Here is a 26,884-nt window from a genome sequence, read left to right as displayed (position 1 = left end):
TAAGCTAAGTCTTCTCCCCCACTCCCCTAACTTGTTCTGTTAAGTTCGGAGTTTCGATTACAAATTATGTTTGAGCAATTTGGACGCTTTCGCTCACTGGAATGTGCTTTTGTTGTCTCTACTTTAATGCTTACACATCGCTATGCTTGACTACTATACGTGAGCATGTTCTACTTGTCATTCTTTCTCGGCCGAGGCTACGGTAATTGAGTGCTGGTCCTATTTCTATGTCCTCTAAGTTCTTGCTATCATGATGCAAAAAGGTATGGGGTATTGAGGGAATTACCTTGCTTGGTGATTCCTCTCGGTATCGGGCTGATCCTTGCCTCAAAGCCTCCTCCTTGCTCCTCCTCCTTTCCTTGCTGCACTTCTTAACTTTGAGTGAATTTGGGGTGTCGAATTTGTGGGGAGGAGAAGGGAGATGAAGCTGTTTATATAGTCTTTATCCTTGGCACTTTGTGCCAGCTTTCCTTGGAGATTGTACTTCTAATTTAGGCTGCATGGTTGACTCACTTTTGAGTTTTGTGTTTATGCAAAACATACTAAGTTGGTGAAATCCTTGGGAAGAACAAGCCCCTCTCTTGGCTGCTCTCTGAATCTCGAAAGAAGGGAAGCCTACTTCTCATTTTCTTGGCTTGTGGTTGATCTCTATTTCTTTGGCTAGCTTGGGTTAGCTCCTAAAATGATGAAATGCTGGGAAGGGAGCCATTTGGGCTGACCTTATTGCCAATTCTGCAGCTTTCTTGCTGCTATGAAATGTCTATTCCTCCCTTTCTAAATTTAGTTGGTGCTCCCTATCCTTTCTCATGTGTGCTAAACATTGACCCCCTTCTTGGTGTATTCCTTGCAGGTGTGTGGCTGCACTTTTGGGCTTGGTGGAGGGGAAGATCGAAAAGATCAAGGAAGAGAGGAGAATGGATTTGTCACCTCACTTATTTGTCTATATGCCAAGTTTAGTCCTTTGTTAGAGTATTAGGTTTGGAGTAGCTCTTGTCCAAGCTCTCATTAGCTTGAATGTTGCCCCTTTCAAAGATGTAGTGTGTACTTATTAGCATCTCCATATTTCCATGTAATTGTATCTCCACATTGAAATCTTAATAAAAGCATATCTCATACTTTTATCTTAAAATGCATTTACTTGCAACTTATTGTTTTTAATACAATACTTGATTATCCCAACGTCGAAAAATACAACGAAAATTTCTACGCCTTCCAAACGAGAATTAATCGAGCTAGAAATCCGACTTAATCATAAATTAAGGAATTAAAATTCCGGGGCGTCACACTACTAGATGGAACTCTACATATGATATGTTGCATTCTATATTAGAGCATATAGAATATTTGGTTGATTTTTATAGAACTTTCCGTGTAGATGATTTATATCTAACCTCTTCTTGTTGGGATCAAAGCATGAGTTTATTTAAATTATTCAAAGGTTTTAGAAATGCCACCGTTGAGTTATCGGGTGTGTATTATTGCACATCCTTTCGTGTTTTAGAACTTGCATGTACATATCACTTGGTTTTAAAACTGCAATGAAAAATTCCGCAAATAATCTTGAATTAATGTGTGTTTTATATTATATGGTTGAAAAATGGATCAAGTATTTCAATGAGATCCCAACGGTTTTCTTGCTTGCAAAAGTTTTGGATCCAAAATGAAGACTAGTTGGTACTTTAAAAATTTTAGAATTTTATTATAACAATTTGACTTCTATTGATCTTGAACCACTCCGAGCTTTGCAATCGAATGACGAGGACGGCGGCAACTATATAAACCTAGCCCAAACATTCCAAATAAACCTCCCCCACCTCCCAACCCTCCAAATAAATTTTGAGTTCGACTTGCGGGCCCTCTTTCACGATTATGAAGCCCAAGTACAACAGTACCCACCAAGTGAGACCTAGACCCCCCGTCAAACACATAAATTTGGCTTCTTCCAAGCTGATGACCCCGACGCCCAATCCCAATTGGCGGACCTATACGGCTACAGCAGCGGAGGAAGGACGGCAAATTCGGCAAGTGAGTTTTGGCTCACACTTTTCATTCAATGATGAAGAAGGAGGTCTCGTTCCCCAACAAATCGACGTCCTAGATTGGTGGGGATCACACGAGAAAGATTTTCCCATCCTTGCATCAATGGCCAAGGAGATCTTTTCGGTTCTGGCTTCCACCGTCGCCGTCGAGTCCGCCTTTAGTGTTGGAGGCAACGTCTTGGACGACAGAAGATGTAGAATCACCGGGCAAAACATGGAAGCCACTATGTTACTTGATGATTGGTGCTCCGTCGAAATTAGAGACCAAGAACCGGATTTGGACAATCAAGTAGTACAACCCGACCAAGACTACTTCCCCGACGAAGAAGAGTAGGCCAATTCCTCCGATCAAGCCAAATAGGTAAGCAAGGTAAGAGAACTACGTGGACTTTGATTACAAAATACAATTAAGCATTGAGGATACGTAGGCATCTCAACTTAAATTTTAAATTTAAGTTGAGCTCAAGTCCTTTTCCTTTATTTCTTTTTTTCTCCCATTTGTTTCGAATATGTAATTTGTAAATTGTAATCAACAGTCTTTTGTAATTTATAGTTTTTAAGTTGTAATTTTGAAGTTGCAATTTGTAATTTTGAAGTTCTAATTTGTATCAATAAAATTGCATTTGTACGTCGCATTCGCATTATTCTAATTTTATTTATGCAAGTATATTTACATTTTTTACTTGAATTACAATATTAAAAAAAAATTAACATTGAACCGCCGAATCGGCCGATCCAGCCCGGAACCGCCCGTTTAGATGAACCGCCGGTTCACGGTTCAGGACCGAAACCGTCGAACATAGGACGGGCCGGCTCAGGTTCATGATTTTCTTGAACCGGAACCGGCGGTTCCGAACCGTGAACCGCCAGTTCCCGAACCGTGGTGACGCCTATGCAGCCCCATACTTGGTGATGCCCACTTTGCCCTCTCCTGCTTCCAAGTTTCGTTCAATCACGACTCTCCTCCTCTATATGGCCAAATCCCAATCCCTTCTCCCCAATTCCCTCTGTTTCCACCGCCAATGGCCGCCGACACCTCCGCCCTGCCGCACGACGGCCTCAAATTCTGGCAATTCATGATCGCCGGCTCAATCGCCGGCATGGCGGAGCACATGGCCATGTTCCCCGTCGACACTATCAAAACGCAGATGCAAGCCCTAAGTTCCTGCCCGCTCAATTCCGCCACCGTCAATCAAGCCATCCGATCCATCCTCAAATCCGACGGCGCCACCGGCTTCTACCGCGGCATCGCCGCCATGGGGATCGGCGCCGGCCCCGCGCACGCCGTCTACTTCTCCGTCTACGAGGCGTGCAAGCAGAGCTTCTCCGGCGGAAACCCTAGCGGCAGCTCGGCCGCGCACGCCGCGGCAGGGGTGTGCGCCACCGTGGCCAGCGACGCGGTGCTGACGCCGATGGATGTGGTGAAGCAGCGCCTCCAGCTGAGGGGCAGCCCGTACCGCGGCGTCTGGGACTGCGTGGGGAGGGTGGTGAGGGAGGAGGGAATTGGGGCTTTTTTCGTCTCTTATAGAACTACTGTGGTGATGAATGCGCCCTTCACCGCGGTGCATTTTGCGACGTATGAAGCGGCGAAGAGAGGGTTGATGGATGTGTCGCCTGAGAGCGCGGGGGAGGAGAAGTTTGTGGTTCACGCTACTGCTGGGGCGGTGGCGGGGGCTCTGGCTGCCGCCGTGACGACGCCGTTAGATGTGGTCAAGACTCAATTGCAATGCCAGGTATTTTGAGATTCACTGTTTTTATTGTGAATTTAGGCTATATGCATATTTTTTGATAATTAATTGAGTTTCATATGTGAATGTTGAAAGAGAGATTATGAAAATTCATATAGTAGGAATTATTTAGCTAAAGAACAGGGCACTTTGAATTTTTTACGATTGATGAAAGTTTTGAAGGTTGGAAGAATGGTAAAGGGTTACAATGAAGGGAAATCTAGTACTATATATTTAGCTTTTATCATCATCTGGAGAGTGGAAAGTAGATTCAAATATTATATGAAAACTGAGTGGTTTTATAATTTGAAATCAACTCATAATTAGTAGGGAAAACAAAAATTACAAAGTATAGTTTCAAAGAAAAATGACTACATGATTAAGTATGTTTCTGAAGTGGTTAAAAAGTTTTGAACTTTGTAGTGTAGCAAAGGGCAAGAGTATTTTTCTGTTTTGAGCTACAAGTCATGAGCCCAAGTGCACACAATATCCTGTCTAAGATGTATGTAGCAGATAAAGAGTTGTAGAAAATTGCAGTGGAAACTGGGATAACTATTGTAGATTAGAAGTACTCCCTCCGTCCCTCTGTAGTAGAGGCATTTCATTTTGGAAAAATTATACTAATAAATAGTTAAAGTTGGAGAGGGAGTAATATAAATAAGAGTCATCTCAATTTAACTATTTATTTATTATTTTTCCAAAATGTGTGTTGAAAATGGAACACCTCTATTGTAATGGGACGGAGGGAGTAGTTAGGTTGGCTGTTGGCACATAAGTTGTAGGAGTAACATGTAAAGCAGAAACATGTAGTAAAAATGGAAACTTGGGAATGACTGTTTCCTGTGTTTATATATGTTGGCAGGGGGTATGTGGATGTGATAGATTCGAGAGTGGTTCTATCCAAGATGTTTGTGGAACAATAGTAAGGAAAGATGGGTACGCCGGCCTCATGAGGGGATGGATGCCGAGGATACTCTTCCACGCCCCAGCTGCTGCTATTTGCTGGTCTACATATGAAGCTGCTAAAGCCTTCTTCCATCACACCACCAATTCTACTTGACCACCATTTCTATACACCCAACAGATTTATTTTTCAGAACAACTACAACACTTTATAGTATTTATATAGGTCGGATTGCTGTGAATTATTGTACTCACAGTTTTTTATTTGAGTAGAGTTAATGTATAAGTATCCATATGTTAAAACAACTGGCACCAGTGGTCTAGTGGTAGAATAGTACCCTGCCACGGTACAGACCCGGGTTCGATTCCCGGCTGGTGCATTCAATGTTTATTTTTATCACTTTTTCTATATATGCTGAAATAAGAGACCCGGCTGGTACATTCAATGTTTTATTTTTATCACTTTTTATATATGCCAACATAAGAGAAAATAATAGGGTTTGCCAAATTAACTTTTTTTTTTATATGACGAAATACAAATTAATCTTCTTATTGATTTATTGTCCCTAAATTTTGCCAATTGAAATGACACATATATTAGTGTATAATTAGTAAAGTAAGAGAGATAAAATAATAACTAAATAGTTTTAGTGAGTGTATAATTAGTAAAGTAAGAGAGATAGAATAATAATTAAACTAGTTTTAGTGAATAGTGTGACTCACATTATAATTATTATTAATAATGGACTATTTTAATGAATAGTGTGACCCACATTATAATTATTATTAATGATGGATCCTAATGGTATACGTGGTAAACAAATCGATGCATATAAGTATTAAGTTGGGGAGAACTTTCAAATGAAAATAAAGTATTTTTATGCGACAGATGAAAAAGTAAAATGTCCCTATGTTTATACGAAGTAAAAATTATAAGTAAATCCAAATGAGTAGTTACTCTATTCAATTTTATTTCTCTTGCTTAGTTTTTTCTTACTTTATTCAGTTAACAAGATTGGAAGGATTGTTAGTATTACGTGAGTATTAGAGAGATAAAACTAACTTTCCTAAATTTTTGTTTACGCAAACATTATTTATAGGTCGTCGGACTGGAGGTTTTAGTTGTGGAGCAGCGATGAATGCATCAGCTGATTCGCACGAGGATAACGGCATCTGCGGAAGCGACTCGGACTCCACTGCCGACGATTCAAGCGACTACTACCAGCCTATTTCCTCCGTCGATAACGGCGGCGAAGACTCAGACGACAGCGGCGCAGATCTATCCGATCGAGATCCGAATTCTACTTTCCATCCACTACCAAATGACTGGGTGGAGAACGGAGTATCTTCGCTAGATAGAAGCGATGACGATGCTGAGAAGGAAGTCGAGGAGGCGACCGAATCTGAGAGGGCGATTGAGCGAGCTTTCAGAGAGGACGAGGCGCGGCGGAACGCTCCTCTCACGGCGGAGAACACCGGCAGGGTGATGGATGCGATGCGTCAGATCTCGTTCGGCGGCGGCGCTCCAGACTGGGCATGCCAGATCCCCGAGGATCAGTGGATTGACCGGCTCCGGCGGTTGCGGCCGCCGTCCTCTGCACCGATTGATCACTGATTTTACAGATCTTTGAGATAGTGTATATTGTTTGCTAGAAATTGAAGAATTGCTTTTTGAAGAAATTGAATGTCATTGTTAAGACTATTCTAATGTAGAATTCGTGAGATCGGTTCATAGTGTTTGCAATTGCAGGAATTTTGATTTGAATCTACCCTTTTCACAAGTTGTGTGATTGTGTTTTCTCTTCTCTTTTGCAATCATCCACAAATATTTCAAGCTCAAATAAATCTCATGAAATTCAAAATTTCAGTACCATTTATTGCTTCCAGCTAATTAATTGAAACTATAAATAATCTGCTTGGATCTCTGAAATCACAACGTTGGTCTTCAAGATCCTATCTGCTGTACGAAGTCCTGTTCGTATACGCAGAGAGATTTTGGCAAAAACCGGCTTGAGGAAGTAGCTTAGAATATTATGATTAGGCACCAATGTTCTCAATGTCAGCAGCACCTCTGTCCATCCTTTTCACAATGCCAGCAATGACCTAAAACATACATCAAGATTGGCTCAATATCGAAAATCAAGTTCGTAGTATGTTTCTTGAGACCGATAAATTCAACAGTGTTTGAGTTCTACCTTCCCGGGTCCTAATTCATAGCCTTTTTTCAAGCCTCTGCTCAACAAGGTTTTCACGGTTGTCTCCCATTGGACAGGAGAAGTCACCTAGAATTGCCAATAGACATGAATGATTGGATATAATCAGGTTCCTGAAGATAATTAATGGAAGCCATGTTTACCTGGCGAGCAAGTATTTTCTTGATCGTCTCTGGGTCTGCATGCGGTTCTGCGTCAACGTTGGATATGACTGGTATTCTGGGTTTTCTGATTACAGTCGATGCCAAAGCGGCTTCTAATCTTGATACGGCAGGCTCCATGAAACCTGTGTGGAAAGCTCCAGCAACTGCTAATCGGACCTAAGTTCATATGTGAGGTAAAAAATCTGGTGCACAAATTGACTAAGGGCAATGCCAAGACAATGAGAGTATTACTGTCATTCGAGCTTTAAATGCTTTCGCCTTTGCTTCAACTGCTTCAATTCCTTTAAGGCCTCCAGAGACAGCATAGTTTCCCTGCGAGAACAAGTAATTTGGGTGAGTGTGACCAAGGTAAGCAGAGTGACCAATATAGCGTAGGGATGGCAGTTTCCCCTAAATCCTACATGGAAATCTGATAGTCAGCCAGACTCAGCCTGAACGGAGGGTGAGTAGGAATTCTTTTCAGTCCAACTGGGTAAAAGGGAATGGGAATAGTCAAATAATTATTTTCCTTTATTAGGACAAGGGCATTATTAAATTTAGTTGTTTAACATTTTTTGTTTTGACTGTTCTTTGATTATTATTGTTAGAAGAACATTAAGGTTGTAGATGTTAATAGGGTTAAGATTAGAGATTGGGGCTCAGAGTGTGAGATACTACATTAATTTGATTCTGACCTATTGTCATCCCTATTTAAATATGGAATCCGGCATATACAAACTTACAGTGCACAAGAAGTTTGCAATTTGAACTTTATTTGCTTCATCTACATCTTCGTTCGCAGCATCACAGAGTGCCTGCACTTTATCAGAGTCTAGTCCAATAATACTAACCATGGCACTTTGAGCAGCATCAGCAGCATCCTGGTGGTTGCAAGAGAACACGTTTTTATATTACAGAAACATGATGTTAATTCACATAACTACTCCTGATTTAACTGAATGTGTATGTACCTGCATTGCCGCACCCCTTAACTTCACTAACTTAAGCCCATCTTCAAAGCTGGACCAACAAAGAGACCATCATCAGAGATATATTTACTTGAGGCAGCATATCATATGAATGTATAAAAATTAGGCCAACCATAACATATTTAACAATGCTATCCGAATAAAACACTAGACTCAGTTGGCACTTGGCAGTATACCTGAATGCTCCAGCAAATGCAAGGGCCGTGTATTCTCCTAAGCTTAGACCACATGTGACGTCAACAGAGTCAATTATTTGCTGACCTCCATCACTAGCTCGAAGCACCTCAACTGCAGCTAAACTTGTAACATAGATAGCTGGCTGGGAAATTGATTCAGGATATGTATCAGTCCATAAATTCCTTTTTACAATAAGATTGTGTGTCCTTCAAATTAGGAATAAACTTTGAGAATGGAGCGTGTGTTAGCTGATGAAGCACTACTGTCTTAGATCATATCAAGAAAATGCCTTTACTGTATAAGATATTTCAAGACTGTATTAGGGTCCTACAGATGGTATTTTCAAAGTTGTGTCGTTTAAAATAATGATTAATATCACATATCTTCTTTCTGTAACAAAATTACAGTATACCTGGCTTAAGACGGTGGAATCAAGTTTCTCTTTTGGTCCACTAATGCAAATATCCAAAAGGTCGAACCTTAATTCAATTAAAAAAATGGTGTAAGATACTGAACTTCTATAATACTTATTAGAGAGGACACCAACCAAAATGAAAAGTACACAGAAGTCCAGAAAACTAATTTCAAATGGTAACGTTAGAAGTAAAACCACAATTTAACCCATCATTTGAATATGCCGTAGTGATAAGTGGACAATCCCAAGTGACTTCCTCTTGTCATGATAAAACCACTATGCTCTTTATTTGTATCTATGCGATAACCTGTTAGTCTATTGTCATTTGTCAACACCTAAACCTCTCACACAGTCACATTTCAAGTATGGCAAGAAGATCTATTGGTATCGGACGATTGGACCAAGTTAAGTAAGGTATCAAAAGTTAACACATTTTAAGGGAGCACCATGTGGGAACATTGTCAAGTTTCAACTTCTTAAATTATTCAACAATATAATATTTGTTTACGAGTAATTTATGTAATTGCAATGACAAAATACGACAGCAGATTAGTGTAGCCAATTTAGGAAAAACTTAGAGCATGAATATAACATTTGGAAAAGCAGAGAACTACTAGTTCATAGTGTTGAGCCTACCCTAAAATATCATTAGCTTTCTTGTACAATTCAGCTGCAGCAGGCACCTTTTGAGCTTCCAACCCCATTCCAACGGCTTGTGCACCCTTCAAAGAAGTAAAAATATGAGAAATAACACATATACGACACAAACAGTCAGCATATCATTTCAATGAAGCATCAACAGATACACAAGAACTAATGTCCTAAAAGCATTTCAACAAAACAGTGACAGTTTCATCTATACACATTTATTTATAAGTAAACCTGAGCTTAACTTTTTGTGTAATTTCAATATACCAGTACGAAGAAGTTCCTTATAGTATATGATTCCAGACATGAATCAATTGAACTACTAATTCACACAGTGTTGTAACTTTGATCGTAGCACTAGCAAGGAAGTACTTATTGAAGGTCCAGTAACAACAAAGGAAACTAACAAGCAACTTGATCATCAAATAAACACTCTTTGCAGTTCATTGTGCAACATTAAACTATCCAGTGTAAATTAAACAACAATGGAGCTACAAATTGAAGTACTAATCCAAAACTTAATCAGCGAATCAAATCTGTAAGACATTAACCGCATAACTAAAACCAAACTGCAAAAGCTCAATTCAAACACTGACCTGGCCGGGGAAGAGGAAAGCAGTAGAAGGCGTGTAGTCCTTGAACAGTGCGTCATCAATGACCGCCGCATCCGATCCAACGGCGACACTCATGAAAACCCTATATTTCCCCAAATTCGACCGCGAAACCATCCTAGTCTCATTTCTAAACCTCAGAGAGACGGAGCTCTTGAAGGAATTGGGGTCGGAGAAGGCGGATTTGGAGAGAGAAATCAAGGGTAGCGCGATTGCGGAACTCATTGCGGCGGAGGGAGGAGAAAAGCGAATGATGTAGGGGGAAGCGGTGGTTGTGGTGGTGGAGAAGAGCATGCATCAAAATAAGGGAGTGTTTGGCGGAGTAAACGAAGCAGCAGCTTCAGAAATTCCGTCAGCTCGGGCGGAATTAGGCCAACGGCTATCCTTCTGCACACTTTACCAATTAAGGTAGGTTTTTTTTTCACCGTGCGGTTATTCATTTTAAAAAAGCTTTATTAGTTTATGATAAATTGTTAAATAAATTACTAAAGATGATAAAAAATGGTCCGTCCCATACTTTTCAAGTAAGCTTGCAATTTTCGCAATTATCTCATTCATCTCATTTACAATAAAATGCGTCGATGAATGTGGTAGCCGAGTTTAAGGATGAGGAAATGTTATGGCTAATGGCTATGTTAGAAACATTTGCTCTTCATTAGGATCATACTCCCTTCGTCTTTGAAAATTTATCACATTTTTTTTCTACACTCGTTTTAGATAAAAAATACTCTTAATAAATAGTAGCTAAAGTGATGAGAGGGTAAAGTAAAAGAGAGAATAACGTAAATGAGAGTCTTTTCACATTATTTTCTCTCTTATTTTACATTCTCTCCACTTTAATTATTTATTATATTTTTTCTAAACGAGTGCAGAAAATGAAATGTGACAAATTTTCAAGGACGGATGGAGTACATATTTATACGGTGGTGACATGCTTAAAATCGGATTTCAAATCCTCATGTATATCGTCATAAATAAGATGGATGGGAAAATTGTAAACTTCGTTTGTTATAATTCAGTTTGCGAAAAAATTGTAGGACAAACTAAAATTTAGTAACAAATTTTCGTGATTTATATAGCAATTTCGGTTTTTTTTCAATATATTGAGCTAATTATATCAGTATGTTTTTAACTAATTTTATTTTTTAGTCAATGGAGTACATATATAAAAAAATTTGAAATTTAACCGTGAGTATAATTTGTTTCACCAATAATTTTATTCTATGAAGGTTAGTACAATGAAATTTGCAGTAACATGTAAAAAATCGATAACATTCCAATTATATTCTTAGGCACTTCTTAGTAATTATGATGGAATGAAATGTCATTCTTATTCTCATTTTATTTATTTACTCGATATAATAAAATGAAAGAAAAAATAAAATAAAATAAAAATGCAAAGAAATTATCATTTGATTCTTATTTTCGTTCAATTTCATCTTTCATTCCATTCAATATATCAGAAGGGCCATAATGTTGGATTTTAGTCGTCTAAAGCAAATGACATGAAAGTTACAGCCACAAAATTCGAGTATACTCATATTTATTGAAATAAGAATTACTACTATTTGTTAGTAGAAGCTAAATGCTTGGAAACTACGGATTCGATTTAAAAATCGAACATAAAATGAGATGAATCATTGATTTACATTTATGATGAGCATTTCATCCTTTTATACCAAGAGGGTAATGGTCAGACTCAAAATAATGCAATGCTTAAAATGGAAAAAATGGCATAAATTGTGGAAAAGCCCACGCCTCGATGGAATCATGGCTAGACCATTTTTGGTCAAGCTTCCAAACATGAAGTTCAATTATCAGCTTCATATAATCACGTTTTACAGCTCTGTATATTTTATTTATGTTGCAAGAATTAGGATGGGGACAAAATGATATGCTGACAGCTAATACAATCTGATGAATTCAAATCATCAACTTGTGTCCTCGACAGGTTCTAATTTATTTTTTTCTTTGTCTAATTTTTGCTTTGGATGATTAATTATTCTCAATTTTGAGGTGAGTTTTGTTTTTCAAGTTGGAAGATCTAATTAACAACACAGAGTTAATTGTAACAAAGAATATTTGTTTGATGAACACTTTCCTTCAATGTTTTTATTATACAAAATCGAGTAAATGCCTTGAATGTTGAGATAAAACTGAGTAAAAAGTCCCTAAACGAGATGACATAATTAAGTTAGACTAACAATTTTTAATAGTTCACCACAAATGTGTATTTTCACATAGATAATAATGTCTAATTTCAGCTACTATGTTTATGTTAATATTTCGATCGTCGAAAATTTGTTTACATGACATTTTATTCTCAACAATACTACTACTACATTATATATGTAATGAGGATTACCATAATGAGACATTTTTAAATGAACACCATAACCGATAGGACAAAATCTACTTTCAGCCTATGTATCAAGATTAGTACGTCAGCGTGTACGTGTGTTGGCGTAATAGTTAATGTATATTTAGATCAAATGTGCCACGTGCGAACTCACCGTTGCACGAGCTTTAAATTTATGTTCATTTATTTTTAAAAAAAAGCTGAGTACTTCTGCATTGTGCAGCATAAATTCCATTCTCTATGTATTAGGAGTTGGAAACCACGTAATTCAAAAGTAATAAGGTTAGCATGATTACTCTAGAATTAATATTCGTTTTCTACAATAAATGAATGTTGGGATAGTGACAAACAAGATTAGTATGATTACTTCAAAGAATTTGTGTCTAGCATCCAAAATCGTAATTTTTTAATTGCTCAGTACATTTAATATGGACATTCCATGTTTCAAGAATTCATTAATTAAAATAATGAATTTAATGATCTAATATTAATTATAAAATACTCCAAAAAATAAAATAAAATAAAATAAAATATAAAAAAGTAATGCCAACATAAACTCATGGCAACGGTGAGGTGGCTATACAAAGTCTTTCGCTACTGTTTTATCTTTATTTGTTTACTTTTATTACTTTGTCTAAATATGGTAAATCAGATTCACTTATATCATCATTATTGGGAAATGGTTAACTCTTGATTAAATATTAATTCTAACGACCAATCTTCTTGAAGATTAAAGTAGACAAATTTCAAAGACGTGATATAAACTATTCTCATCAACTTCTAATATCAGACAAGACAGCAATATAAATATAATAATAATTAACCTAACAAACATGTTAACATGATAAGTGGGACTTAAATAAGAAGCTTCTCAAATCCCTACTTTCAATTGGTTGAGCTAAAAAGAAAGCCTTGCCATTATCATGAAAGTAGAATAATTCATACAACTCCAACGATAACGATAATATAACCCACTCCGAATACTTTAATTTATAGTTCGATATTTAAAATTTATAATATAGAATATATAAATAAATGTTTTAATGAAGTCAATTAAGTCATTTCAATATATTGCGTGCTGGGTAAAAATACCAAAATACCGCCCTTACCGTATCGAAAAAATACCGAAATACCGGATTTTCGGTATACCGCAATGGTAACGGTATGAATTTCATATACCAAGGTATTCTTGAAGATGGTAACCGAGAGGGATAAGGGATAAAAGACTAAGCATGGTGAATTGCAGAGAACAAAGTTTATGATTCTCTTATTTCTGTATTTCCGTGTTTTCTACTATACAATGATCTCTTTTTATAGGAGAGAAATACAAGTATATTTGGAAACATATCAATCTATTCTAGGTATAATCACTAATTGGTATTCTCCTAAAATAGATTTATTTCTTTCCTTGATTCTTTCCTTGAATTGTGTCTTCTAGGGTTTGACACTCCCCCTCAAGTTGAGTCGCGGCATCTCCGATGCTCAACTTGCCAAGAACTTCTTTGAACACTTTAATTCACAGCTTTGGTTAAGATGTCTGCCAGCTGATCCTCTGACCTCACAAATGGAAATTCTATGACTCCTTTTTCTAGGTTCTCCTTAATGAAATGTCGATCTACTTCCACATGCTTAGTCCTGTCATGTTGCACTGGATTTTCTGAAATACTGATCGTCGCCTTGTTGTCGCAGAATAACTGACTCTTCTGTGTTGGAGGAAATCCTATCTCAGTAAGTAACCTCCGCAACCACATAATCTCCGTTAAACCACTCTTGATTCCTCGGAACTCTGCTTCCGCACTAGATAAGGCAACGACCTTTTGTTTCTTGCTTCTCCAAGTGACCAGGTTTCCCCCTACGAACGTGAAGTATCCTCCCGTAGATTTCCTGTCTAGATTGCTTGCCCAATCAGCGTCAGTGTATCCATGAACCTCCAGATCTCCTCCTTTTTCTAGGAGTACTCCGTATCCTACAGTCCCCTTCAGATATCTTACAATCTTCAAGGCAGCCTCCATATGGTCTTCTTGCGGTTTGTGCATAAACTGACTGACTATACCAACTGCATAGGTAATATCTGGTCGAGTATGTGAGAGATAGATCAACTTTCCCACCAATCGTTGATACTTCTCCCGGTCTGCTAGCTTTGCTCCTTCTATCTTCAATCCATGGTTGGGTACCATAGGAATATCTGAGGGCTTGCAATCTAGTAAACCAGTCTCTGCTAGTAAATCCAGTACGTACTTCTTCTGTCTCAGGAAGATTCCCTTCTTCGATCTCAAGACTTCGATTCCAAGGAAATATTTCAGTGCCCCCAACTCTTTCATCTCGAACTCCTTAGATAGATTCTCCTTCAGATTCTTGATTTCCTCTTCATCGTCTCCTGTGATAATCATGTCGTCCACATAGATGATCAGACATGTCACCTTGCCGTCCTTCTTCTTAATGAACAATGTGTGGTCAGAGTGGCTTTGTTCATACTCATGCTTGAACATTGCCTGGCAGAATCTCCCAAACCATATCCGGGGAGACTGTTTTAGTCCATACAAGGTTTTCCTTCTCCAAGAAAACCTGGAGGGGCTTCCATGTAAACTTCCTTATTTTCTTCCAACTCTCCATGTAAAAAGGCGTTAGTGACATCCAGCTGATGTAAAGGCCAATCTCTAGATGCAGCTATAGACAGCAGTGTTCTAACTGTTTTTAGCTTGGCTACCGGAGAGAACGTCTCTGCATAATCCACTCCATAGACCTGAGTGTATCCCTTAGCCACCAGTCGTGCTTTATACCTCTCGATTGAACCATCTGCTCGTCTTTTGATTGTGAAGACCCATCGACATCCTACTGGCTTCTTTCCCTTTGGTAGAGTACACTTCTCCCATGTTCCATTCTTTATTAAGGCATCTATTTCTTTCTTCATTGCCTCTCTCCAATGTTTGTGTTTCATCGCCTCCTCAAAGGATTGAGGAATCTCATCCTCATAGAGGGCAGCCTCAAAAGCTCTAGCCATTTCTGTGAGATGTCCCTGCACAAGATTAGTTACAGAATATTAGGACTTTCGTCCTTTCCAGTCTGGAGAGTATCGCCGAGGAGGAACGCCTCTCGTACTCCTTAGCGGTAACTCATAACCCATGTCTGCTTGTTCCTCAATTTCCTCATTCTCCCTGTCACTATTAGTTTCTTCCACAGGAGTAATATTTCCAGAGTTATGACTATTTACCTCAGGATCCCTCACCGGGGTAGATAGCGAGGTGTCGCCGAACTCCTCGTCCTGCACATTGGAACTTGACGGCCCGGTGTTACCGCTAACTGTCTCTGGTGGACCGACGTTTAGAACAGGTTGACTTGGACTAGTCAAGTTTCCCTCCCCCTGACTGTTGTGATTCTCTTCCTGGTTTGGTGTAGGCTCGGGTATTGGTGTAGGTGTAGGTTCGGGTACGGGTGTAGGTGTAGGTTCGGGTATTGGTGTCGGTAGCCAGCCTAGTGAGTCATTTTCTGGAATTTCTGGTCGACTCTCCCCCTGACCGCTAGGTTGGCTATAGAAGTATTCTCCCTCAACAAAGTCGCAGTTCATGGTGGTATACATGGTTCGTGTTTTAGGACCATAACATCTGTAGCCCTTTTGATTCCGGCCATACCCTAGGAAAACACATTTAACAGCACAAGGGGAAAATTTAGACCGCTCGTGTTTGGGAATATGGATAAAGACGGAGCACCCAAATATCCTAGGTTCTAGACGAAGAGATGATGGGATAGTGGCTTGGGCAGATAGGATATCCAAAGGTGTTTTGAAGTTCAGGATTTTGGTAGGGAGACGGTTTAGAAGGTAGACAGCAGTGGCTACGGCTTCTGGCCAAAAAGATTTTGGGATTCGGGATTCGATTAGGAAGACTCGTGTGACTTCTAGAATATATCAGTTTTTCCTTTCTGCTACCCCATTCTGTTCAGGAGTATGTGGACAGGTGGTTTGGTGGACTAATCCCTTTTCAGTGAAGAAAGACTGCATTTTAGAATTGACAAACTCCCCCCATTATCGGATCGAAGGATTTGGATATTGTGTTTGTATTGAGTTTGTACGAAGGTATAGAATTGGGTGAACTTGTCAAAAACTTCAGATTTTGTTTTTAAGAAATAAACCCAAGTCATGCGTGTATAATCATCAACAAACAACAAAAAATAGCGAAAGCCCGATCCCCCAGTAACAAGTGCAGGACCCCACACATCCGAATGAATTAATGAAAAGGGAGTTTTCACTCTAGTATTATTTAACTTAAACGAATGTCTATGGCTTTTGGCCAAAAAACATGTTTCACAATTAACGGTAAAAGAAGAATTCAACTTTGGAAAAAGCAGACGGAAATATCCTATAGATGGGTGCCCTAACCGGCGATGCCAAAGCCAAGCCTGCTTATCGGTCAGTCCGTGAGAGAGCAACGCAATACTCTGATGGGCCACCTCATCCACATAGTACAGTCCGTGTCGTTCAGTGCCACGCCCAACTATCATCCCCGTTTGGGTATCCTGCAGTAAACATAAACGGGGCTGCATTAGTAACTTGCAGTTCAATTCTTTAGTCGCATGACTAACTGACAATAATTTGTGAGATAGTGACGGAACAAATAAGCAATTCGAGAGTCGAAGGGTTTGGGAGATAGTGATGGTTCCCGCCCCTTGAACAGGTGCCAGATCTCCACTCGCAGTTTGAACATGAGTTTTATTTGACTTGGAAATACTTTCAAAATCAAACATATCAAAAGACATTGTGTCAGTTGCACCACAATCAAAAATCCAATTTTTATTCTTTTCTCCTATTTCTGAGGTAGATGACATGGCCAAGGCTTCAAAGGAATTTTGGCATTTTATTGTGGGATGTATCACAAGATTTTCACAAGGATTAGGGGCTGGAATGTGTTTATGAGGAATTTTGGGGAGTTTAGAGGAGTTATTTTCGAAGTGGGGTACGGGGTGCAATATGTGAGGAGTTTTGGGGCTGGAAACAATAAGTCTACGGGGATGGGGAAAAAAACATGATTTGGCAGAACTTGGAGGGTTCATACCTTCACTCCAAACCCTAGACGGGTCCGCCGCGTTTGCTTCTCCTCCAATCTGCACTCTCGCCGCCGTGACAGTGGCCACGGCTTTCTCCTCTCCGGTGGTGGTTGGAGTACCGAAGCCACCCGCCGCGTGCTCGGCGTAGGCGGCTTGGCCTCTGACTGCCGCTGCTGCTGATGTCGATGCCCTCGGTCCGCCGGGATTCGCCGCCCTCTGGAGCTTAGATTTCTTCATTTCATCCCACCATTCGGGATACCCATGAATGAGGAAGCAGGTATCTTTTGTATGCCTCTTTCCTCTGCAATGGCTACAAAACAATTTGCTTTTATCTTCGTCACTTTTGCGGTGATTGGCTGGATACCGGGACGGCGCCGGTGGTGGCGGTGGAGGCTGACTGGTCCTGTTGCGGTCGAATACGATCAGTCCCACTCCAATTCCAGAGCCTGGTTGTTCGGTAGGTTTCAATATTCGCGCATTGTCGGCATTGCGCCTCACCATCGCGTATGCCTCTCGAGGAGTCGGTAATGGCTCTTTGTTGATGATCTCCTTCTTGACTGATTCATACCGTTCATCGAGTGCGGTAAGAAACTGATACACCCTCATCCTTTGGGTCCGTTGATTTTCTTTCTCGATTGACGGAGGATGGTCAATCGTGCTTGGATCTCGGGCGTCTATGGATATCCACAAATCCTGTAATTTTTGCCACAATGCTTCCAAGGTCATTCCTCCTTGTTTGATCATCATACATTGTATGTGTAGGTCGTACACCTGAAATGGATCTCTCCCGCTGCCATACGTGATTGTCAGGCCCTCCCAAAGGTCCTTGGCGGTCGCGTATTGAGAAACTTCGTTTACAAGGTCGGATTCGATGTTGTTGATAATCCAATTGAAGGTGCAGTGATCTCGCTGCTGCCACCTCGGGTAATTTGGGTCGGTTATCGGCGGTTCGGGGTCTGAAACTCCTATTATGTGATAGGTCAGCCCTTTACCGCCAATAGCCCTCTTCATCAAGTTGGCCCATAGGGGATAGTTGTTCCCGTTGAGCTTTGTTTTGATGGTTACTTCCCCCAGCGATTCTGGCTGGGTTGAGGGGTTTTTCGAGCTCTGCCCTGATGAAAATTCCTTAAATTTCAGGAATTCGGCAAATTGTGCCGCAAAATCTGGTGGAAAATTGGTTTGGTTTGAAGTGTTTGTGTTATGTGGATCTGTGTTTGAACTCTCGGTGGTTTCTGACATTTTGTTTGCTCACAGGGTTAAGGACAGACGGTCGGGAAAGGTAGCCTTGGGACGGTGATGAACTCTCTCTGAGTCCCCACCTTAATAACCTGCTCTGATACCATCTTGAAGATGGTAACCGAGAGGGATAAGGGATAAAAGACTAGGCATGGTGAATTGCAGAGAACAAAGTTTATGATTCTCTTATTTCTGTATTTCTGTGTGTTCTACATTGTATACAATGATCTCTTTTTATAGGAGAGAAATACAAGTATATTTGGAAACATATCAATCTATTCTAGGTATAATCACTAATTGGTATTGTCCTAAAATAGATTTATTTCTTTCCTTGATTCTTTCTTTGAATTGTGTCTTCTAGGGTTTGACAAGTATACCGGGGTATACCGAAAATGCGGTATATATCGTAATTTTAGGTATATACTGAAAATATGATATATACCATAATTTTCGGTATATACCGATATCAATATATGCCAAATTATATCAAGTAAATTCATACTTTTACTAAACAAATAAATATTTACATGTAGAAATCAAATCTTGCCTCATTATAGTTGTCGGGTAATCATGTAAATATAAAATCAAATAAACTCAATTAGGAAAACTTGATATCGTTGAATCAATTAGTTTCAAACAAATATAAGATTTTAGTTAAATTAGTTCCAAACAAATATCGTTGAACGTTATGTGATTGCGTGGAGTTTAATTGTTGCAGTTTTTTTATTGAATATGTTTGAGTTTGATTAAATTTCATGTTTTCTAAGTATTTTTGAAATTTTATTTTCATTTGTGTTTGTATTTAGAATTATTTACAAAATAATGATATTTTGGTATGTCGTATTGTAGTCCGATATACCGTAAAACTCTGGTATACCGCAAAGTACGGTATACCGAATTTAGATATGACATACTGAAAATAAGGTATGGTATCGATATTGAAATTTGTCATACCGAAAATAAGGTATACTGAAGTTCGATATACCGAAAATTTTGGTAAGATAAAGGTATGATTTTTTCTCATATCGAATTTTCGGTAATGTATACGATATGATGGTTTCGGTAAGGTATACCGTACCTACCCACCCCTAGACACGCACGCTATATTTCACATGCATATCCACCACTGAGCCAAAAATTGTCACTAGAATCCAAAAAGAGTTTCAAAAATAAAATTATGAGAGTATATAAATTTTATCGTTTTCTAAAGTAGAGATCATAACTTTTGTGCCTTCATATATGTTCCATTCAATTAAAATTTTGTAATTTTATCATTTAAATAATAAAATTTGATTAATTTCTGAATAAATTTGCTATTGTTCTAAATTATGGTAGTTAAATAATTAGTATATATGTGGTGACGATATAATGACAAAAAAAATCACAACAAATTTCATCATAAGTGTAAACGTATGAGACATTTGTAAAATATTTGAAAACTACAGTTTAATTTGCTACTCCGTATTATTATTTAGTAGAAGTAAATAAAAAATTATAGTTTTTTAAAGTACTCCTAATATTTGTTACTCCATCTGTCCCTTAAAAATAGATCATATTTGTCATTTTATGATGTCTCTTAAAAATAGACCAATTCTATTTAAGGAAACTTACAATAATCCAATAACTTTTTTTCTTTCTATATTTCTCTTACTTTACCAATTGTGCATTAAAAGTCTTGTCATTTCAAATATTGTCTATTATTTTTTAGGGACGGAGGGAGTATAATTTAGATCAAGCAAATGATACACTTCAATTTTAGATCATTTTACATCATTTTATACGAACTTCATTATTTGATCGTTTTATTTCATTGCAGAAAGATTGAACTAAAATGATCTTAAAATGAACTATATGTTATCCGACGATATGAATCATATTTTAGTTCGACGTCTGACATTAAGAATTAAATCTGTTTATACCACAACCATTTTCTTGAAAATATCAGGAAATTCATGAGACCCAGGCCATGTCCATCTATCTATGCTAAGCGCACATTCAAGATATCTATAGTTTCTTTTTAGTTTGTCCAAATTAAAATGTTACATTTATTTTCTTTTAAAAATAAAACATGCATATTTCTTCTTTTTACTGATTAAAAAATTAAATTATAATTTTTTCTGAACTTTGCTATCCAATAACTCTACCTAAAGTTCCATATCAATTAAAAATGTGGTTATCTTGAATATATGCTGCTTTATTAATTACAATTAATAACATCACTACCTAATTAAATTGTGAGTAGTTAGCATATATTCACATATTTTTATCCCGTTAAATCGGAAGACTATGAAGTCGCCCTATTGGAAAATTACTTTTCGCCTTGCCATAATAGCATGCAAGGGGTAGATTGAAATAAAAATTCAAACACAACTTAGATCAACTAAAATTTCTCATGCATTGGTTGATAATTCTACAATTTAATTTAGCATTGATCAAATCAAGTCGGCGACGTACGTTAAAGTAACATATTCTTTTTCTTCTCAAAAATAAAAAGAAAATTGATACAATTGCAAAGGTGTGATGAAGATAATACCCAATTAAATATACTCAATATAAAAAGAGTAGTGGTATATTGAAATAAAAAGTTTTCAACCTATAAATATACACCCTTTCTACTGCACTACACCATTCATGTAAATGCTTGAAAACGACCAAAACTCATGAGAGAGAGAGAGAGTAGAGAAGTAGAGAAGGAAACTGTAAAGCTCAGGAGGGATAGCGCCATGGCTAGCTAGCTTAGCTAACGAGCACTTCTTTGAGTATGTCATAGCGCTATCCATCCTGAGTTTCACGGTTCCTTCTACCTACAAGCTTCATCCTCGTCCTCGTCTGATCCAAGTTATTTTTTTTCAGTATAAATTTTCTTTGTTGGATCAAATTAATAATTCTTGTTTTATATATTTTGTGTCTAGTTTGTTAAATTGCAGGCTTTTTGTGATGATTGTGGGAGTGCCCATGTTGACAACTTGAGTCCAGACAAGAGAGGAGAGCCCTTTTCCACGTTTCTCGCACTTTCCTTTCTCTTTCGATTAATTTCCCCAAAATCAAACAAAAATAAGCTTCTCTCTCTTCTTTTTCTTACCTAGAATGCGTGTGTTGTTGATGTACGGACGACCAAGATTCAACGATAAATAAATAACCATCGATTTAGTTAATTTATGCTTACAATTATAATGTTGGAATTAAATTGTTTGAGAAAGTTCTTATCAATTTTTAATTTGTCCCAATAGATCTCCTTTCTTCTCAAGTTTGATGACTAATTACAAGCATAATATTCATCAATATAATTGTCCCCAATTTTTTATTGTTATTTTTATTTTCTAAATTGTATAGAGCCACGGATTTGAAATTGGAAATTTAAATAACGCCTTGTAATTTAATTTCTTACATCCGCAATTATTGTGATAATCTAACAATGCGACAAAAGAATCCTCTTGTACATGTATAAAAATAACTATATACAAAATGTAGATAGCAAGAAACTCATGATTGCCTTTGTTTTATGATTTCTCATAGCCTCTTGTACTATCTACTAACTGAGATATGCATGTTCTTGATCATCATGAGTTGGGGATTTTTGTACATGAATCCATAAATTCCTTGCAGGGAAATTAAATTTCTCCTTTCCTTTTTATAGACAAGTGCATTAATTGTAATGCAGAATGATGGATCCGCGAATTTCTGACGTTAGTAAATGCTGGTAGAGAATGAAGATTATGACACAAAGAAATTACGTGGTTCGATTTACTGAGGTAAATCTACGTCCACGGGAAGAAAAGGGGGCAGAGTTGTATTGCTTGATCTGTTTTCTACAGCTTACAAATACAAACTTGCTATTTGCTATATGGTCTTTTATCTCTAGAGAGCTTAACCCTCTTCTATCTGATCTAAGTTCTATTTATATCTTGAACTAAGATCGTGGCTTGCATCACCACCCTAAGTCGTGGATGTCGTGTAGGTCATGGCCTAAGATCGTGGATGTAGCGTAGGTCATGGCCTACGATCGTGGCCTGAGTTGACACCACGTGGTAGTGGGTGTGTTGGACATCCTGTATGGGTCCACTAACTCCTTGTTCGGTCGAATACTGAGACCGAACTGCTTTGGTTGCCGATCTGAGAGTAGAGCTTGATGCCGACCTGAGAGCAGAGCTTGATTGGATGGCTTTTACCGAGCTGTAGGCTGAGGCCGAACTCTTTGGTAATGCCGAACTCATACTCTTCCTTGGGCTTTGGGCTGATGGGCCGTCATTGCTGTTGGGCTTGTTTAGTACGCACCCCATCACTACCCCCCCCGAAAAGCGAAGTGAATCACTTCGGCGAAGCGAGTCACTTCGGCATTCTGAAAAAGGGGACGGGGGAGGCTGAAGTCAGGGGACGTGCCCTGCGCGTGACTGCATTAAATGCGGGCATTAAATGCGACAGTAAAATCCGGCCGTCGAATCCTGAAAAGGTGGGATATGAAACGGTGCGATGATTTGAAATCTTTTCCAAATCTGATAAATACCGCCTTTCTTCATCATTTGAACACCTTTGCTATTGGCTTCTTCTGCACTCTCTATCTTTTGCGTGAAAAATTTCCTTCCGCTTTCAAAAATTTCCTCAGGATTTCTTCAAACTTTCAAAGAGTAAGAACCATGTCTGCTTCTTCTTCGTCTGAGTCTGGTAGCGGTAGAAAAGGGGGTAAGGGGTCTTCTAGCCGGAAAGAATCCGGGGAGAAGACCGTAGAGTATTTTCACAGTATCTTGAGTAAGGATACTGTGATATCCCTTTACGAAAAATACTCTTTTCCTGGGGGGAAGGCAGTGGTTCCCGACGATGATCATAGGGCTAACGACCCGCCGGAGGGTTATGCCACCGTTTACGAAGCCTGCTTAGAATGCGGGCTTCGTTTCCCTCTTCCCCCACCTTTTGTAGAGCTTCTTGATTTTTTTTCAACTCCCTTTAGGTCAGGTGACTCCGAATTCTTGGAGGCACTTGTCGGCTTTTGCTGCCGAACTCCGTAGGTTAGATAAGGATCTGTCTCTGCGGGCAATCCTTAATTTTTTTTCAATTTAAAAGGAAGGGATCTTGGTTTACTTGATCCCTTTACAGCCTTTTAGGGCATTCTGCAAAACCAAGTGGCCGAAATGGCAAAACCGCTTCTTTTTTTATAATAGGACAGCGGCTCCGGGCTTCCCCTGGAGAGGGCCGAAGTCCGTGATTCCTCATCCTCGGTTAGAACCATTGGCCGAGCTCGATGGCGAGCTCAACAAGATTCCCATAGTTAGGAAACACTACACGGAGTCTGAGCTCGTCAAGGGCGACGTCGTGTTCGACATCTCGTCTTCGGACGAAGAGGCCGAGGGTGAGGAATTCTCTTTACCTTTATGTTCTACTGCTTTAACGAAGAAAACTAACCTTGCTTTCTTGCTTTTTGGCAGTGTACATGCTGAACAAGGCTACCCGAAAATCTTCGGAGTCCAAGGAGCCGGAGAGGCCGAAAACCACCAGCTCGGCGTCTGATGCCGAGAGGACTCCGAAAAGGCAAAAAACCTCTTCGGATCCGAAGAAGCCGGAGTCAACTTCGGCAAAGGGGAGGGGGAAGGCCCAGAAGCCCCCGAGAGCGCCAGAGAAAGACGTAGTCTTGGCGCCTCCTTCGGAACATATCTGTGAGCCGTTTTTATGGCCCACGGACTTCGCCGAGGTGAATTCTCTTCTTGATTTTCTGGCCTTGCTTTTTTCCTGTATTTGTTGTGGTCCCTTTGTTGACTTTTTTCTTTATTCATTTTCAGAGGAACGATATGCTCTCCAAGCTCGTCGCCGTCGAACTCTCCAAAGCGTCCAATGACTATGCTGAGATGCAGAGGAAGTTGGCGGCTGCTTGTCATCGGGCCGAACAGGCTGAGGCTAACTTTGAGAAGGCCAGAGCTGCTAGGATTTCGGCCCAGGATGAAGCTCAGTTTGCCAAAAACCAGCTCGTCATCCAGCGGGAGCAGACGAAACGGAGGGATGCTGCTGCCGTGGTTGCCCAAGGGGAGGCTCTCCGTGTTTACACGGAGAAACTCTTTTTGAGCAGCCAGTTCTCGGCCTTTGTCGGTAGTCTGGTAAGGCTAATTGCCGATAAGGGCGAGCAGGGGGCCGACGTCGTGCTGCCTCTGTACAGCCGAGAGATAGCGGCTCGGCTTCAGAATCTGCCGCTCCTTGAGGAGCTCGCTTCATCTTCGGTCCTGCTTTCTGCAGACCGAGTCCGGAGTTGTCGAGCTGATCGGGACGAGAACCTGGAGGCTATCTTTGCCTCCGTGGGACCCGTTTCACCCGCTTCGACTTACCACGGAGAGGGTGAGGCCGAGCCGCTGGAGCGGGAGGCCGAAGTCGATCAGGCCGGGCATCCGGAGAAGGAAGCCGATCAGGAGGCGGAGGCGAGGCCGGCAGGAGGCGAGGCTGAGGCTGAGGTAGCCCAGGAGAAAGAAGCTGTACCAGACCGAGGAGCCGGAGACGAAGCTGGCGGAGTATGATTTCGTCTCCCTTCTCTTAGTCTAGTTTCTTCCTTGTAAAATGGCCTTGAAGCCCTAGTGTAAAAAATTTTCCTTGTGAATGAAAAATTCTCTACACCTGTCTTCGTATAGCTTTTCGTACTCGCCTTTATTCCTGTTGTATTTTACAATCTGCTCGGTACAGCTGCCGAACTAATATAGCTGCTTTGTACCCAAGGAGATGGAGATACTTCACTGGAAACGGCTGTACTCTTCGGCTTTGGACGAAGCTGAGAGAAGAGCTATAGCCGATCAGACGAAGAATGACGAGCTTCTGGCTCGTTTAGTGAAGCTGGAGGCCGATATCAAGGACTTAGAGTCCGATAAGAAAGATCTGGAGGCCGAGCTGAATACGGCCATTGCTGAGAGGACTGCGTATGAGGATTACATCCGTGTGCGCGGGGGAATGACCATATCAGATGTTCAGAGTCGAGTTGACGAACTGTGGGAGGAATATCATGTACTCCGTATGAACAATGTGCTGGAGAGCCCGGCTTGCCAACAAGTTGTGACATCACTGCGGCGTTGGGCTTCTCGGTACAACATTGTTCTTTCTCGGCGCCCCTCCATAGAAAGATTCCTTCGGCATATCGCGCCAACAGATGCTCGCACTCCAGATCAAACCTCTGGTTCCCTTGTTCAAAATCCTACTCCCAGCCAACAACGAACTCCGGAACAGCCGGAAACGTCAAGACGAGAACGGGCTCAGGAGCAACCGGAATCGTCAAGACAGGGACGGACTGAAATTCGCCGAGGAGTTGTGACTATGAGCGAGCAAGATCAGCAGATGCTTATTGCAGAGACTCTTCATCGCCGAGGTGTTAGGACTTCTCGGGCTCGGGGAAGAGGCGTTGGGTCGAGGATAGCATCTCGTCGACCTGCTTATTCTTCATCTGCTCGGAACAACCGAACTCGGCTTCCAGAGGATTTTGCAGATAGGTGGCTTAACTTCAGCAACCCTGGACAGTAGAATAGTCCTTTGTAATAGCGTAACGCCATTTTGTAGGGTAGCTAAGTTGTATGCCGAACAAGATTTGAAAAATGAAATTTTGTTTTCGCTTCTAACACTGTATTTACAGCTTAGCGAAAAAATTTCATCGTACTTGTCCTCGGTCTTATGAAGTAAACTTCTTTGACCGGACTTGGTCCTTGGTCTTATGAAGTAAACATCTTTGACCGGACTCGTCTTTGGTCTGATGAAATAAACATCTTTGACCGGACTCGTCTTTGGTCTGATGAAATAAACATCTTTGACCGGACTCGTCTTTGGTCTGATGAAATAAACATCTTTGACCGGACTCGTCTTTGGTCTGATGAAATAAACATCTTTGACCCGACTTGGTTTGTGTTCTAATTTGGCGATTTTTGTCGCCGGGATCGAACTTTCCCTTGTCCTAATTCGGCGAGTTTTATCGCGTGGATCGGACTTTCCCAGTTAACCGAAGTGGTCTTATGCAGTAAACCTCTTTGACCAGACATGGTCGTCCCCGGTCTTATGAGGTAAACTTCTTTGACCGAACTTGGTCGTCCTAATTCGGCGAGGTTTATCGCGTGGATCGGACTTTCCCTTATTGCAGTTCGTTTCAGACGAAGTGCTTGTTAAGCTGAATTGCGGTCTTGTATCCTCCTTGGAAGCTTGGACTCACCATCGTTGGCTTATTGCAGTTCGTTTCAGACGGACTGCTTGTTAAGCTGACTTGTGGTCTTATATCCTCCTTAGAAGCTTGGACTCACAATAGTCTTTAATAATCGATCTAAAAAGGGGATCAGTCTTTAAAGAACGATATACCTTGGTACCATTTGTAAGAGACGACAAGCACATAGAGACAAAACACATAGGGAAAAAATGAAAAAGACGAAAGAAAAAGACTT

At 40.0% G+C, this 26,884-nt stretch overlaps 2 protein-coding genes, 1 non-coding gene and 1 pseudogene across 3 annotated transcripts; 3 read left to right on the top strand and 1 right to left on the bottom strand.

Annotated features, from left to right (window-relative positions):
- Positions 1 to 2,983: 2,983 nt before the first annotated feature.
- On the top strand, positions 2,984 to 5,120 carry LOC121763497 (mitoferrin-like). The gene is made up of 2 exons (XM_042159515.1): positions 2,984 to 3,772; positions 4,629 to 5,120. Exons 1-2 carry the CDS (start codon positions 3,062 to 3,064, stop codon positions 4,824 to 4,826), a joined length of 909 nt encoding a protein of 302 aa, XP_042015449.1. The 5' UTR covers positions 2,984 to 3,061; the 3' UTR covers positions 4,827 to 5,120.
- Positions 4,979 to 5,049, top strand: TRNAG-GCC. Its single transcript has one exon. It is a non-coding gene; the product is annotated as a tRNA-Gly (tRNA).
- A 684-nt stretch (positions 5,121 to 5,804) lies between the features above and the next one.
- Positions 5,805 to 6,284, top strand: LOC121764331. Its single transcript, XM_042160369.1, has one exon. The coding sequence runs from the start codon at positions 5,805 to 5,807 to the stop codon at positions 6,282 to 6,284; it is 480 nt and encodes a 159-aa protein (XP_042016303.1).
- Positions 6,285 to 6,484: 200 nt separating this feature from the next.
- LOC121763903 lies at positions 6,485 to 10,256 on the bottom strand (annotated as a pseudogene).
- Positions 10,257 to 26,884: the final 16,628 nt, after the last annotated feature.

The sequence above is a fragment of the Salvia splendens genome, chromosome 14, assembly GCF_004379255.2.
Source record: "Salvia splendens isolate huo1 chromosome 14, SspV2, whole genome shotgun sequence".
Taxonomy (NCBI): domain Eukaryota; kingdom Viridiplantae; phylum Streptophyta; class Magnoliopsida; order Lamiales; family Lamiaceae; genus Salvia; species Salvia splendens.
This window is presented reverse-complemented; position numbering and strand designations above follow the sequence as displayed.

Coding starts and splice junctions, on each gene's coding strand:
- LOC121763497 (XM_042159515.1), top strand. CDS start 3,062: ATGGCCGCCGACACCTCCGCCCTGCCGCACGACGGCCTCAAATTCTGG. Junction 3,773..4,628: donor AGACTCAATTGCAATGCCAG/GTATTTTGAGAT, acceptor ATATGTTGGCAG/GGGGTATGTGGATGTGATAG.
- LOC121764331 (XM_042160369.1), top strand. CDS start 5,805: ATGAATGCATCAGCTGATTCGCACGAGGATAACGGCATCTGCGGAAGC.